Source organism: Carya illinoinensis, chromosome 12, assembly GCF_018687715.1.
Source record: "Carya illinoinensis cultivar Pawnee chromosome 12, C.illinoinensisPawnee_v1, whole genome shotgun sequence".
Lineage (NCBI taxonomy): Eukaryota > Viridiplantae > Streptophyta > Magnoliopsida > Fagales > Juglandaceae > Carya > Carya illinoinensis.
Window position 1 is genome coordinate 24,020,583 of NC_056763.1, and position 13,510 is coordinate 24,034,092.

A 13,510-nucleotide genomic window follows, 5' to 3' on the forward strand; every position below is an offset into this window, starting at 1 on the left:
ATCAATCCTCTTATCCGTGAAGCAAAACTGCTGCAAAGATGGTAATTCATATTAATTACAATATTTTTTATTAACATATCTATTAAAAATGTTCCAATTATAATTTCTTTTTTTCTTTTTTAGGATTGCAATCAATGATTCAAGACTTGAAGTCATGATTGCAAAATCATTAAAATACCCATCTACATCTTTATCGTCAGTTGGTATTCGACAAATAACAAAAAATTGTGATGTTGCTGCATTACTAAAAAGTTTGCAACCAATGGAGGTAAATTATTTTTCTTAACATCATATTTATATTTATATTCCTTCTCATTAAACAAAATATTGTTCTTAATATAATATAGAAAGCAAAATTCTGGATCAAGGCAAAGATAAATATCATAAATTTGCACCAAATCTTCTTCTATATGTCATGCATCAATTGTAACAAAGGAACTGGGCATGACCATAATGAAAGCTTTCTCTGTTACCACTGCAAACATCAAAGTGTTGCTGAACCACGGTACACATTTTTTTTACTTCAATAATTAACAATTCATTTCAAAATTATTCACATATTAATTTTACCAATACTAACAAAAAATAATACTTTTATTATTTACAGTTGTCGAGCATATGTTGAAGTTGATGACGGGACAGGAAAATTAGCAGCTGTTATGTTCGGTGAACTTGCAGAACAAGTATTGGGTCATTCAGCCATTGATTTCATGAATCATACTGGAGATGTAACTTTATTCTTTTTCACAAAATTTTCAAATAAAATTATATATAAATTATTTTTACATTGACTAATTATCTAAACTCACTAACTATTTACTACACAGGAACATTTATCATTTATACAAAAAATGGCATCTGAAGCTTCAGAAAATCAATGGATGATTCAACTTGCTGTGGACCCAGAAATATTCAACCAACAAAAACACAAAAACTTCAATGTTATCTCCATCAGTCCTGTCCAATATGGACCTAAGCTTGAATGACACATAGACAAAAAAAACAAATCCATAACTCATTTTGCTGTTTATATCTGTGTAATATTTTTGCTGACAATTTTTTGTAACTTAACTAAACAGTTAACAGTAAAACGAAGCAAACATGCATCGCACATTGGTCCTCAACTAGTATTAGTAAAAAGCGGTGCTACTATACGGCTTGTAGATGCTCGCTGCAAGTTACCGCTCGGCTAAAATCAGCTTTTTATTTTTTTAAATTTTTAGTCATATTTTTTATTATTTTAAAATATTTTTAAAAAATATAAAAATATATTAATATATTAATAATTACTTTAACTATTGATTAAAATTAAAATAAAATATCAAAAATATTAAAATGAAGTGTCAAAATAAGATGTCACATTAGCATTTTTGTTTAGTAGTGTCACGTAGGATTAAATAGTTTAGATGAGATGTTTTGTTAAAAATTAAATAAATTATTATTATAATATAATTTTTAATATTAATTTTATTTTAAAAATTAAAAAAATTGAATTATTTATTATATTTTATATTAAATTATTTATTATATTTTATGTAAAAATTTAAAAAAATAATAATGATAAAATGGATGAGATTAGCTAGCTTTGGGTAAAGAAACTGAGCTACATATATGGCTTGCGTTTACTGTTTGCACGTCAAGACCGTGGTGATCAAGAAAATGAAGAACCTTCCATTGGAAGAGATTCGCTAGCAGCTGACGCGATTCATAAATATCTGCTTTTAGGGAACGCAACATAATTATTTGTTTTCCTCTGAATTGTATTTTAATGAATCAAATTAATTCTAGAAATAATTAGTTTATTTTTTGTTTGCTTAAGAAGAGGGACGTTCGGGTCCAAAGATCTTTGAATCCGCCATGAGAAAGACCGGCAGAACTGGAGGAAGACAGGACCAGCGCCAACATCACGACCGTCTTAATGAAATCGATGAGAACTGGGTCCTTAGGCCCCCTGTTGATCAGGAACACAATCTTATTCAGACCGATCTCTCACCGCCGTCCTCCCCTTCCGCAACAGAAAGCAGAATCGAACCAATTACCGCCAGTTTACCCATCTCAAATCGCACCCCTAGAACCGGTCAAAACTCCAAGTGGGTGTCTAAGAATCGGCGTGCCCATGCAGTCAAACCCAAGTTTGTGAAAGTATCTCAGCTGGGTTCTCCGAATAGTGAAGTGGGTTCTCTGAATTCTTTGGATTCTGACATAGGGTCGTTGAATATTGAGCAGAAAGTCAACACGAAGCAAGAGAAAGGCGGGGATGAAGAAGAAGGAGAAGGGCAGGAAAGGGATTGGAGAGAGACAATTAAGATGTCCGAATCAGTTGAGGATGTGGATGGTATTTTCAGTAGATTGGAAGAGTTTCAGCTGGGCGTGGAAGAGCCCGAGTTGTCGGAGGAGCAGCTGAAGATCAACGATCAGCTGCAGGGGGACGAGGTAACTAATTTAGCGAGCTTACCTATGGTACGATGTGTTAGTTTTTAATCTTGGAAATGATTAAAAAATTTGATGCAGAGTAAAAAATAATGTGAACTATTACCAATATTCATGTGTCGGTACGGTTATCTAAATTTAAATAAAAATGTATTATAGTAACTTTAACCAGTGAATGTTTCTTGGGATGGGAGTTTTAACCGCATGCCAACCAAATAAAAGTTATGTACTTTGGGGAATGAGAAACTTTTTAAATATATTCTCTAATATTTGAAAAGTTATAACTTCTCAAAAGTGTTTCTTTATTTTATTTGTGACTTTTCACAAGTGCCTTTTAATTTTCTATAAATAGGAAACCCTAACCACAAATTCTTTCACTGCAAATTCTCTACAAAAACTTAGAGAAACACTTCCTCATTTGTTTTTCTTTCTTTGGGCTTTGGCTATTTTATATTGAGTTCGAGGATCTCATTTTGTGTGCACCAACAAGGAGTTTAACGAAAATTGATGTTGTTGTATCTTGAGAGTAGACTACTGTCAAGAAGCCTAGAGCATGTTTAAATTTGGAGGCGGCAGAATCTATTGTAAGGAAATGGTCCATCACAATGTGCCTCAATACCGGGTTCTTTATTTCTAATTTGTTCTTGTTATTTTATATATTCTCTAGTTTAAAAAGCATTTCAAAATATTTACCAACACGATAACATCGTTTTGAGGTTTTTGGTGATTGATGATGGCTTATATGTTGCTTTGGCCATTTTCTGAGTAGAGTTCTTTGAATGTGTCAAAACCTTAGAAAGATCTCTCACCGCCATTTTCTGAGATGCCTTTTATAAGATGTGCAGCTCAATTTACTAGAGAGGTTTCCTTACTGTCATATAGTTCAGCGATTATATCTTACCCTTTGTCGGGATTCCATCCATGCAAGTGTTGTGGCCTATTTGGAGTGCGTTCATCCATCTATACAAGTTTTATTGTCTTTCAAATTAAAGTCTGGTTGAAATTGGTATTGGATTTGACAACTTTAAGACTCATTACAAGGATTTTGTTGAACTAGATAGTACTCTTTTTGAGAGATGGTTGACACTTTGAGGTGCCAAGCAATCAAATCATTTTTCAAAAGTAGAACACATATGAGGATTTGAAAAGAGATCGAGCTTGACATTAAAACGATCTCATGGATGAAAGAAGTCAAGAACGGTTGCTTTGCAAGGTAGGAACTTTATGATTGCTTAGTATTACCTTTAATCATTTGTGTTTTTCTTTTGCAGTTACTTGCTATGGAATCCATTTATGGAGACAATGTTTTCATCCTTGACAGGCACGATGGCTTAAGATCTTTTCAGGTTTTGCAATAAACTAGTAACTAAAAATCAAATTTGATCATCCATAAGGAATTGAATGAAAAATTTTCTTTTGCAGATTCATATACACATTGAAGCACCAAGTGGAATTGCTGTTACTGCAATACTAAAATCATCTGATGAACTTAAAACCAAAATTGAAAGTTTAGATGATTTCTCATACTCTTTCAGAGTTGAATATCTTCCACCAATTTTGTTGACTTGTTTATTACCTAAACCATACCCTAGCCACCTACCGCCTTATTTTGCTCTCTCTGTCCAGTGGTTGGATTCAAGTAAGATTTCCAATCTTTGCTCTAAGCTGGACTCAATATGGAGGGAACAGCTAGGGCAGGAAGTCATATACCAGTGGGTGGAATGGCTACAAAGTTCTTCTCTTTCTCACCTTGGGTTTGATAAAGAAATTATGCTTGGTACGTATGGAAAAAAACTTACAGGAGATAGACGTGCAGTTTCTGGAATTTCTTCCCCAGATGTGGATATTCCTCTAATAAAAAGCTACAATGATGAGAGACGCCTTGAGAACTTCTGCACAAACTTGCATGAATGCTGCATCTGTTTTAGTGAGTATGCAGGTAATTTTCAGCCTTTACTTGACAAGCTACAGTGAGTTATTATTTTTCAAAGTACATATCTCTCATCATTATTATTATTGTTATCATTATTAGAACTCAGTGTGCACCGTGCAGTGATTTAGGCATAATTTTATATTTCCCTTGAATCCTGTGTCAGGATTTGCATTCTGTAGCAGAGGTTCCAGGATAGGGTTTCTTGATTGCATTGATTTCTTGTCTGAACAGATTTCTTTAGTTTGCTGTATCTGTGTGGATTTAACAATCGTCCATCAGTGAATTTTCATCAACTAAAAACCCAATTCTTATGACCCTATTTTCTCCTTGTAAAATGTATTAGGTACTGAGTTCATCAGATTGCCATGCCAGCATTTCTTCTGCTGCAAATGTATGAGGACTTATTCTGACATGCATATCAAGGAAGGCACCATAAGCAAGCTTCAATGTCCTGATACAAAATGTGGAGGTATGGTCCCTCCTGCTTTGTTGAAACGATTGCTTAGTGATGAGGAGTATGAACGGTGGGAGTCCTTGATGTTACAAAAAACACTTGATTCGATGTCTGATGTTGCTTATTGCCCGAGATGTGAAACACCTTGCATAGAAGATGAGGACCAGCATGCTCAATGCTCAAAGTGCTTGTTTAGCTTTTGTACATTGTGCAGGGAGCGGCGCCATGTAGGCATAGCCTGTATGACACCAGAACAGAAGCTTCTTATTTTGCAGGTAAATTTTTTAGATTCCTCTCTGGCATCTCTTTTTTTGCTATTTTTTAGTCCCTTCTGTATTACTGGGGTGTGTGTATCATTTCCATCGATTGAGAATACTTGAGTCTGTCAACTCCTTTTTGGTGGAAATATAGTCACATACCTTGTATGATGGTGGTGGTATACAAAAAAAAGTTCTATTCCAAATGTGATTCAAGGACTTGGCCCTGCGTATGGCTAACCCTTGGATTCTGGTTTTTTGCTTTCACTTTTGAGTTTGAAGTCTCGCTTAGGTTCTTTCCATCTTTCATTTCAACAAAACATAGCTCGGTAGCTTCACTCTTAAGCAGAGGATCTACACATATCTAGCAGGCTGCCCCAAACCCAACAAGGAAAAAATAAAAGATACACATACATGTTCTTTATGATCCATTAATTTGTGTAGTTTCGGTAAATTGAACTCTTTCATGATGGCTTCAGAGTGAGTTTTACTGAAGAGTCCAATACATCAATATTTAGAGGAGGATTCAACCCACATGGTACCATAGCATTATATTGTCCATTTAATCTGTGAGTTTTATAGCATTGTTTTTTTCCATGTCCTGTATGACAGAGTGAGAGTACTTCGTTGTTATTTCACATTCAAGATTTCCCAATGGTCCAGTGTGTAAGAAACCTCATGATGTCTTCAAATATTTTTCCTCTCAGTAAAAAGGTGTCCCACAATGTTCTGGACCTTCTTTTTTCTATTTACTCATTTATAAAAAGGATTGTACACTGTGATTGGGGCTTGTCTCTTGATATTATGTCAGTCTCGCTATCCCATAATGATATCTTCTGCATTTGGGTTCTTTCTGACCCCCGTTTAAGTTTCTTCTAAGCATTTCCTTGCCTTTCTAATTAACATCCACCATATTGTAGTAAACTTCCATATTACTAGACACTCAGATTCTTTGCTTTTTGACTGCAGGAACGCCAGAATTCATCCCAACTAAAGGAGGACCAAAAGCATAGAGAACGTGAGATGATCAATGAGATTCTTAGTGTCAAGGAAATACTTCGAGATGCTAAGCAGTGTCCATCGTGTAAGATGGCAATTTCCAGAACTGAAGGTTGCAACAAGATGGTGTGTGATAACTGTGGGCAGTATTTCTGCTACCGCTGTAACCAGGCAATTGATGGATATGATCATTTCGGGTAATTAATTTACATGTAGTTTAGATTTTACTAATTATGCTCTTTTTGTTTCTGCCTGAATGTATGACTAATGAATTTCTATCAACTTAATTACTTGTAATTGTTCAAGGAGTGGGACATGCAATCTGTTCCCACAAGAAGAAATTCAGGAGTGGGAAGAGCGCATGAATCCTCACCAAGTGTTGGGTCAGATTCGAGCTGAACTCTTTGCCGCACGTGGTCAGGCATGCCCTAATTGTGGTCAATTCAATGCAAAGGTGAGTTGAAATCGGGCGTCTTAAAAGTTTGGATATCAAGACCCGTAGTTATGTCCAACTTGCTTTTATACGCTGTCACCTATAAATTATTTTCTTTGATTTAGATAAGTTTATGAAAATGTCTTGGTACATCTTACGCATTGTATCTTCAAACACACTAATAAATGCATTACAAGTGATACAAGATTATTGAAATGACTTGCTTATATGTATATGTGTATATATATATATATAAAAGGAGGGGAATTGAGGAAGAAAGGCTCCTGAAACAATCAAGTGGATAAAAGTTTTTAGTGAATTGAAATCCTCTTGATTATCAAGTTTTTCTTTTATTGGGGAATCACCACATTTATTGCTTATAAGAAGACAATTATTGACATTCATAGCAATGCTGCCCAAACCTCCATGCTTTAAGAGTCAATAATAAGACCAAAAAAGGAAAGAGATAGCCCACATTGTTACTGACATATTAGTTGTGTTTCTCAATTGAAGAGAAGATATTCTTATATTTCATGACACTGACCTAGGAAATCCGGCCATATGAAGCCTGAGTCGAATGTCGCCTGGGCCAAGAAGCATGTCTATTGTATAAAAATCGAATCTGACAAAATACTGGACTAGAAACTGTTTCTCCTTCATTGGTTTCTTGATCAATTCTGTTGACAGGCATTTTAAATGTCTTTGGTTTGAACTACAGACTTGCACTAGTTTGATTGATATGGCTCTCTGTTTTATGCTTTTCTTGGCTATACTAACAGATTGGCAACAACAATCATATCTTTTGCTGGGCGTGCCAAGTTCATTATTGCTATCTATGCAAAAAGATTGTGAGACGTAGCTCTCAGCATTATGGACCTCGGGGTTGCAAACAGCACACGGTTGGGTAGCCTCCTACACTATCATTGAACACTCAGGCGTGTACTTGGCATATTCGAATGAGCAAACCGAGCAGCCTGTCATGGTCTGTAAACAGTTGTGTTGATGCATTAGGACGAAATGGATTAATCCGCTTGACTATTGTGGTGATTTGTATCAAGTTCCAGTGGAAGGTTCTTCTATTTGTTAGATATTTTAACATGAACATTAATAAACGGATCTTCAATTTCATATGATCCACAATAATAAACAGTAATAAATAAATGCGTACCTTTCTCCATCAGTTTGATGAAGAATTAAATCTGGCTATGAGAGAAGGATCACCCTAGCAATTTCGCCTCACAAGTGTCTCACGATGGCAAAAGGCACTCTAATATTGTAGGTGAGAACCCTTTAATTCCTCAGTACTATTTATAGATTTCTGACCATCAAGAAATCTAAGAGTTTGTATCTGACTATAATTAGAGATAGAGTTTTAATCTTATCTCTTAGGATTTCTGTTATCCCGTTATCACTTATCTTTAATCTGATAAACTTGAGCTATTTTAAATTTTATTAAGATGGGTGTGTGGGACATAGAGTTTAAATAAAACTCTTATATTCTCCCACTTGGCCCATACGCCCATAAAATAATATTTTCCGTTTATGGGTTTATTACAGGAAATTAACCATACTGCGCAACTTCATTTCCTGAACCTTTCATAGCTCAAAGTATGTTACATGAGTTCTGTAATATCAATGTTAAATCAACTACTAATGCGAGTCATGACGGTCCTTTGTTATATAATCAACAAATTCCCTTCCATGTACCACAACACCAGCAACCAATTTTACATGATCTTTAATTGGGATAATTAAGGCTAATACCGTAATGCCTTGGGTTCCAATTCATGTCTGTTGCAGACATTATCTTGTCACCATTCTTCCAAACCATTCAATGTACAAAGAATTGGAAAGACAAGAAAACAGAAACAAAACAACCATAATAGATATCATTAAGTGTCCAAAACAAAATAAAAGATCTACGAGCTCAATTAACATGTTTACATCATAAGACCCATTCTGTCAACATGTTCTTTAAACTGTTTCGCTACTAGACCCTTTGTTAATGGGTCTGCTATCATAAGCGTAGTACTAATATGTTCTATGGACATTGTCTGTTTCTGTACTTCCTCCTTGACACTTAAGTATTTGAGCTCCATGTGTTTAGCACCTTTAGAATACCTATCATTTTTGGAGAAAAATACTGCAGAGGAATTATCACAATAAATTCTCAGCGGCCTTTCTATAGAGTCAACAACTCCAAGCCCTGAGATAAAGTTCCTCAGCCATAAACCATGCACTGTGGCCTCAAAGCATGCCACAAACTCAGCCTCCATTGTTGATGAAGCAGTGATAGTTTGTTTCATACTTTTCCATGAGATCGCTCCACCGGCTAGTAGGAAAACATATCCAGAAGTAGATTTCCTACTATCAGAACAACCGGCAAAATCAGAGTCTGAGTATCCAGTTACCTCTAAGTTGTCAGTTCTTCTAAAGGTAAGCTGGTAATCCTTAGTTCCTTGCAAATATCGCAATACTCTCTTTGCTGCTTTTTAATGAGACATCCCTGGGTTACTCTGGTAACGCCCAAGCATGCCAACTGCAAAACTGATGTCTGGCCTCGTGCAAATCTGTGCATATATCAAGCTCCCCACAATCGAAGCATAGGGGATTTTTGCCATCTCTTTACGCTCCCACTCAGTTTTAGGACATTGTGATAGGCTAAACTTATCACCTTTTGATATCGGAGTATCAAGTGATGAGTAACTTTTCATGCCAAATCTCTCAAGAACTCTTTCTATGTAATTTTTCTGAGACAATCCCAACAGTCCTTGTTTTCGATCTCGGAGGATTTCAATTCCAATCACAAAGGATGCCTCACCCATATCTTTCATTTCAAAGTTCTTAGATAGAAAACTCTTGGTTTCATAAAGTAAGCCAAGATCACTACTAGCCAACAAGATATCATCAACATACAGGATCAAAAATATAAACTTGCTCCCACTGACCTTTAGGTATATACATCGATCAACGATGTTTTCTTTAAATCCAAAGGCAGTAATGGTATCATTGAACTTTAAGTACCACTGTCGGGAAGCTTGTTTAAGCCCGTATATTGATTTCTTAAGCTTACATACTAGGTGATCTTTGCCCTTTTCTGAGTAGCCCTCTGGCTGCTCCATGTAGACCACTTCATCCAAACTTCCATTTAGAAAAGCTGTTTTCACATCCATCTGGTGTAACTCTAAATCAAAATGAGCCACCAATGCCATAATGATTCTGAATTAGTCCTTTTTAGATACTGGAGAAAATGTCTCTTTGTAATCAATGCCTTCTTTCTGGGTGAAACCCTTAGCAACAAGTCTGGCCTTATGTCGTTCGACGTTGCCTTTAGAGTCGCGTTTGGTCTTAAAGACCCATTTACACCCGACTCTTTTACACCCTTTAGGCAACTCAACGAGATCCCAAACTTGATTTCGATCCATGGATTTCAACTCTTCTTTCATGGCATCGATCCATTTACTAGAATCACATCTCTCTATAGCTTGTGAAAACGTTAGTGGATCTTCACTTGTCCCAATGTCAAATTCAGATTCTTGGAGATATACCACATAGTCTGCTGAAATAGCAGGTCTCCGATCTCTCTGAGATCTGCGTAAGACTATCTGTTCTGGTAACTCCGAACTTGGTTCATCAGTGATATTATCATTCTGAGATGGGTGATCATTTTCTTATTCCAATGTATCATTGTGATGATCAATTAGAGGAACCATTATCTTTTCTGAGGATGTAGGTATGAGGACATCTACTCGTACTTCCTCAATGATCACATCTCTAGGTTCTATTTTCCCACTGATTTCGTCAAGTTCAATGAATTTGGCATTCCCTGTTTCCACTATTCTCGGACTGTGATTAGGACAGTAAAACCTATATCCTTTGGATCTCTCTGGGTAGCCAATAAAGTACCCACTTACTGTTCTGGGATCCAATTTCTTTTCATGTGGGTTGTAAAGTCTCGCTTCTGCTGGGCAACCCCAGACATGCATGTGTCTTAAACTTGGTGTCCTACCAGTCCATAGCTCGAAAGGAGTTTTTGGAACTGACTTATTAGGAACCCGGTTTAAGATATAAGTTGCCGTTTTAATGGCTTCACCCCACAATGATTTGGGTAAGGTAGAATTGCTTACCATACTTCTGACCATATCCAATAAAGTCCGATTACGCCTTTCAGCAACACCGTTCTGCTGTGGCGTCCCTGGCATCGTGTACTGTGCAACAATGCCACGTTAGTCTAGAAGTTTGGCGAATGGGCCAGGGTTACGACCCGATTCGTCATACTTTCCATAGTATTCTCCACCTCGATCCGACCTGATGATTTTCACCTTTCTATCTAACTGTCTTTCCACCTCCATGAGAAATACCTCAAGTACTGAAACAGCTTGAGATTTCTTATGTAGCAGATAGATATATCCAAACCGTGAAAAATCATCTATAAAAGTGATAAAATACTTTTCTCCACCAAAACATTCAGTGGAGAATGGTCCACATATATCTGTGTGAATTATTTCAAGAAGCTCTTTACTTCTTGTGGCACCTTTCTTAGTATGTTTGGTTTGCTTTCCTTTAATGCAATCCACACATACTTCAAGATTAGTAAAATCTAAATGCGGAAGTATCCATTCTTTCACTAATCTCTCTAACCTTTCTTTGGAGATGTGCCCCAATCTCTTATGTACAAGTCATAAGAATGTTCATTCATCATGTTTCTTTTAGTTCCAATACACATTTCATGGTTATGGGTATAGGTATTATGAATAAATGTATTATCGAGACAAAGTCGATAAAGACCATCGGAAAGAAACCCAGAACCAATAGATAAAGAGTCTCTGGACAAATTGAAACTACCATTGTGAAATGAAAAGGAATAACCATCAGAGTCCAGTCTAGAAAGGGAAATTAAATTACGCCTCACAGAAGGCACAAAAACTGTGTTATGAAGGTCTAAAAAATGACCAGTACTCAAAACTAAACGAAAAGTCCCTATGGCCAAAACTTCAGCCTTATTCTCATTTCCCATAAAAATGAATCGCTCACTGGGGCTTGGTGTTTGGCTTGTAAGGTATCCCTGCATGGTTATAGAAACATGAACATTAGCACCTGAATCTAGCCACCAAGAATTAGTAGGAACATTTACAAGGTTTGATTCAAAACATACAAGGGCAAGAGGCTTACCCTTCTTTTCAAACCAAGCCTTACGTTTCTGACACTCAGATTTCATGTGTCTATTTTTCCCACACCAGTAGCATTTGGTACTACTATGTTGAACCTGATTAACATTTCCAGGCTCCTTTCCTCTTGGTGGTCCAATTCGTTTCTTTTTACTATAATGGTGCTTTTTCTTTCCAGCTTCTTTGGTCACAAAATTAGCAGAGTAATGCCCTTGTTGTTTCAGTCTTACTTCCTCCTGAACTACCATACTTGCCAGCTCATTCACATTCCATTTATCCTTAATAGAATTATAATGCATCTGGAATGGACCATACTGAGGTGGCAATGAGTTCAGAACAAACTGAACAATAAAGGACTCCTCTACCTTCATTCCCAGGGTTTGTAATCTAGCAGCAAGATTTGTCATTTCAAGGATATGGCTCCATCATATTTCATGGTGGTAAGTCTAGCCATCAGTGTTCCTGCTAAAGACTTATCTGCAGACTTAAATCTCTCCTGAGTATTTTTCAAAAAACTTTGGGCATCCTCAACACTAGGGAGTGAATTTTTAATATTTTCAGATATGGTCATTTTCATGAACATTAGACTCAGCCTGTTTGATCTCTCCCACTGTTTAAATGATTCTTTCTCATCACTGTTACTCTCTTCAGTGATGGGTGGTGGTTTTGGACTTGTAAGGGATGAGTCCAGGTTAAGGACCCCTAAGGTGAATCTGACTCGCTCAACCCACTCAGAAAAATTAGAGCCATTCAAAATAGGAACTGATGAAGTTTGTGAATGTAATGATGTCGGTACATTTACTGCAAGAAAATATTCGTCACATAATGCTTTGAGTTAGACACTTATAAACAATAATCAGAATTTAAATAATTATGGATGAACTAGTAGTGTCATCAAAACCCTCCTTTGGGAGTAGATCTTAATACACAAAGTGTTCTCACCAATATTAAATTCTGTGGATGAACTAAGTGTATCATCAGAATTCTCCTTTGGGAGTAAACTCTGACATACAAATTGTTCCCTCCAACTTTTCTTTTGATGGATGAACTAGTAGTGTCATCAAAACCCTCCTTTGGGAGTAGATCTTGATACACAAAGTGTTCACTCCAACCTTAATTTGATAGATGAACTAGTAGTATCGTCAAGATTCTCCTTTGGGAGTAGATCTTGACACACAAAATTGTTCACTCTATCATATCCACCTTACTATGGAATTTAATGATTGTTCACCTAAATTAAAGAAAATCTTGTACCTTTGGGCAACCAAGTTTTTCTTTAATTTTGATGAAAATCACTTGTCCATATTGGATAAATAATTATATATAGCATGATAATAAGAGCCAATTCATACATGTATTTTATGTATGTAATAATAATATGCATATGACATTTAATAAAATGTAATACATGTATTTAACAATAATATCACGCAAATAACATTTAATAAAATTTAATGCATGTATGTAACAATAATAACGTGCGTATAACATTTAATCAAACTTTTCATACATGTAAATAACAATAATGACATGTATAAATAAATAAATAAAATTCGGAATTTTTTTTTTTTTTTTTATTAAACCTGTTCTTGCTGCCGCGGCCAGTGGGCTTGACAACCCTCTGCCGCTGTTACAGAGGCACCGCGGAGGACTTCCACTCCTCCTCCCAGTGCCGACCTCAGGGCAGCAACCATTCGGGGCTTCACAGACTCACAGCCCCTCATGTTGCACACTGCCGAAGCCACACGGTGGCCTTTCCTCAACCCACTCATTTCAGATACAATAAGTACAGTTCATGAAATCTAAAATATGTAATACTTTAAACAATACACGAGG

At 36.2% G+C, this 13,510-nt stretch overlaps 2 protein-coding genes across 2 annotated transcripts; one reads left to right on the plus strand and one right to left on the minus strand.

The window, feature by feature from the left end:
- The first annotated feature begins 1,608 nt into the window (after positions 1-1,608).
- Positions 1,609-7,634, plus strand: LOC122289960 (E3 ubiquitin-protein ligase RNF14). Its single transcript, XM_043097424.1, has 7 exons — positions 1,609-2,433; positions 3,702-3,776; positions 3,853-4,369; positions 4,707-5,092; positions 6,044-6,270; positions 6,380-6,527; positions 7,286-7,634. Exons 1-7 carry the CDS (start codon positions 1,858-1,860, stop codon positions 7,412-7,414), a joined length of 2,058 nt encoding a protein of 685 aa, XP_042953358.1. The 5' UTR covers positions 1,609-1,857; the 3' UTR covers positions 7,415-7,634.
- Positions 7,635-11,188: 3,554 nt separating this feature from the next.
- Positions 11,189-12,081, minus strand: LOC122289355. The gene is made up of 2 exons (XM_043096334.1): positions 11,679-12,081; positions 11,189-11,571 (listed from the first exon to the last, which is right to left on the minus strand). The coding sequence occupies exons 1-2, from the start codon at positions 12,079-12,081 to the stop codon at positions 11,537-11,539; spliced, it is 438 nt and encodes a 145-aa protein (XP_042952268.1). The 3' UTR covers positions 11,189-11,536.
- Positions 12,082-13,510: the final 1,429 nt, after the last annotated feature.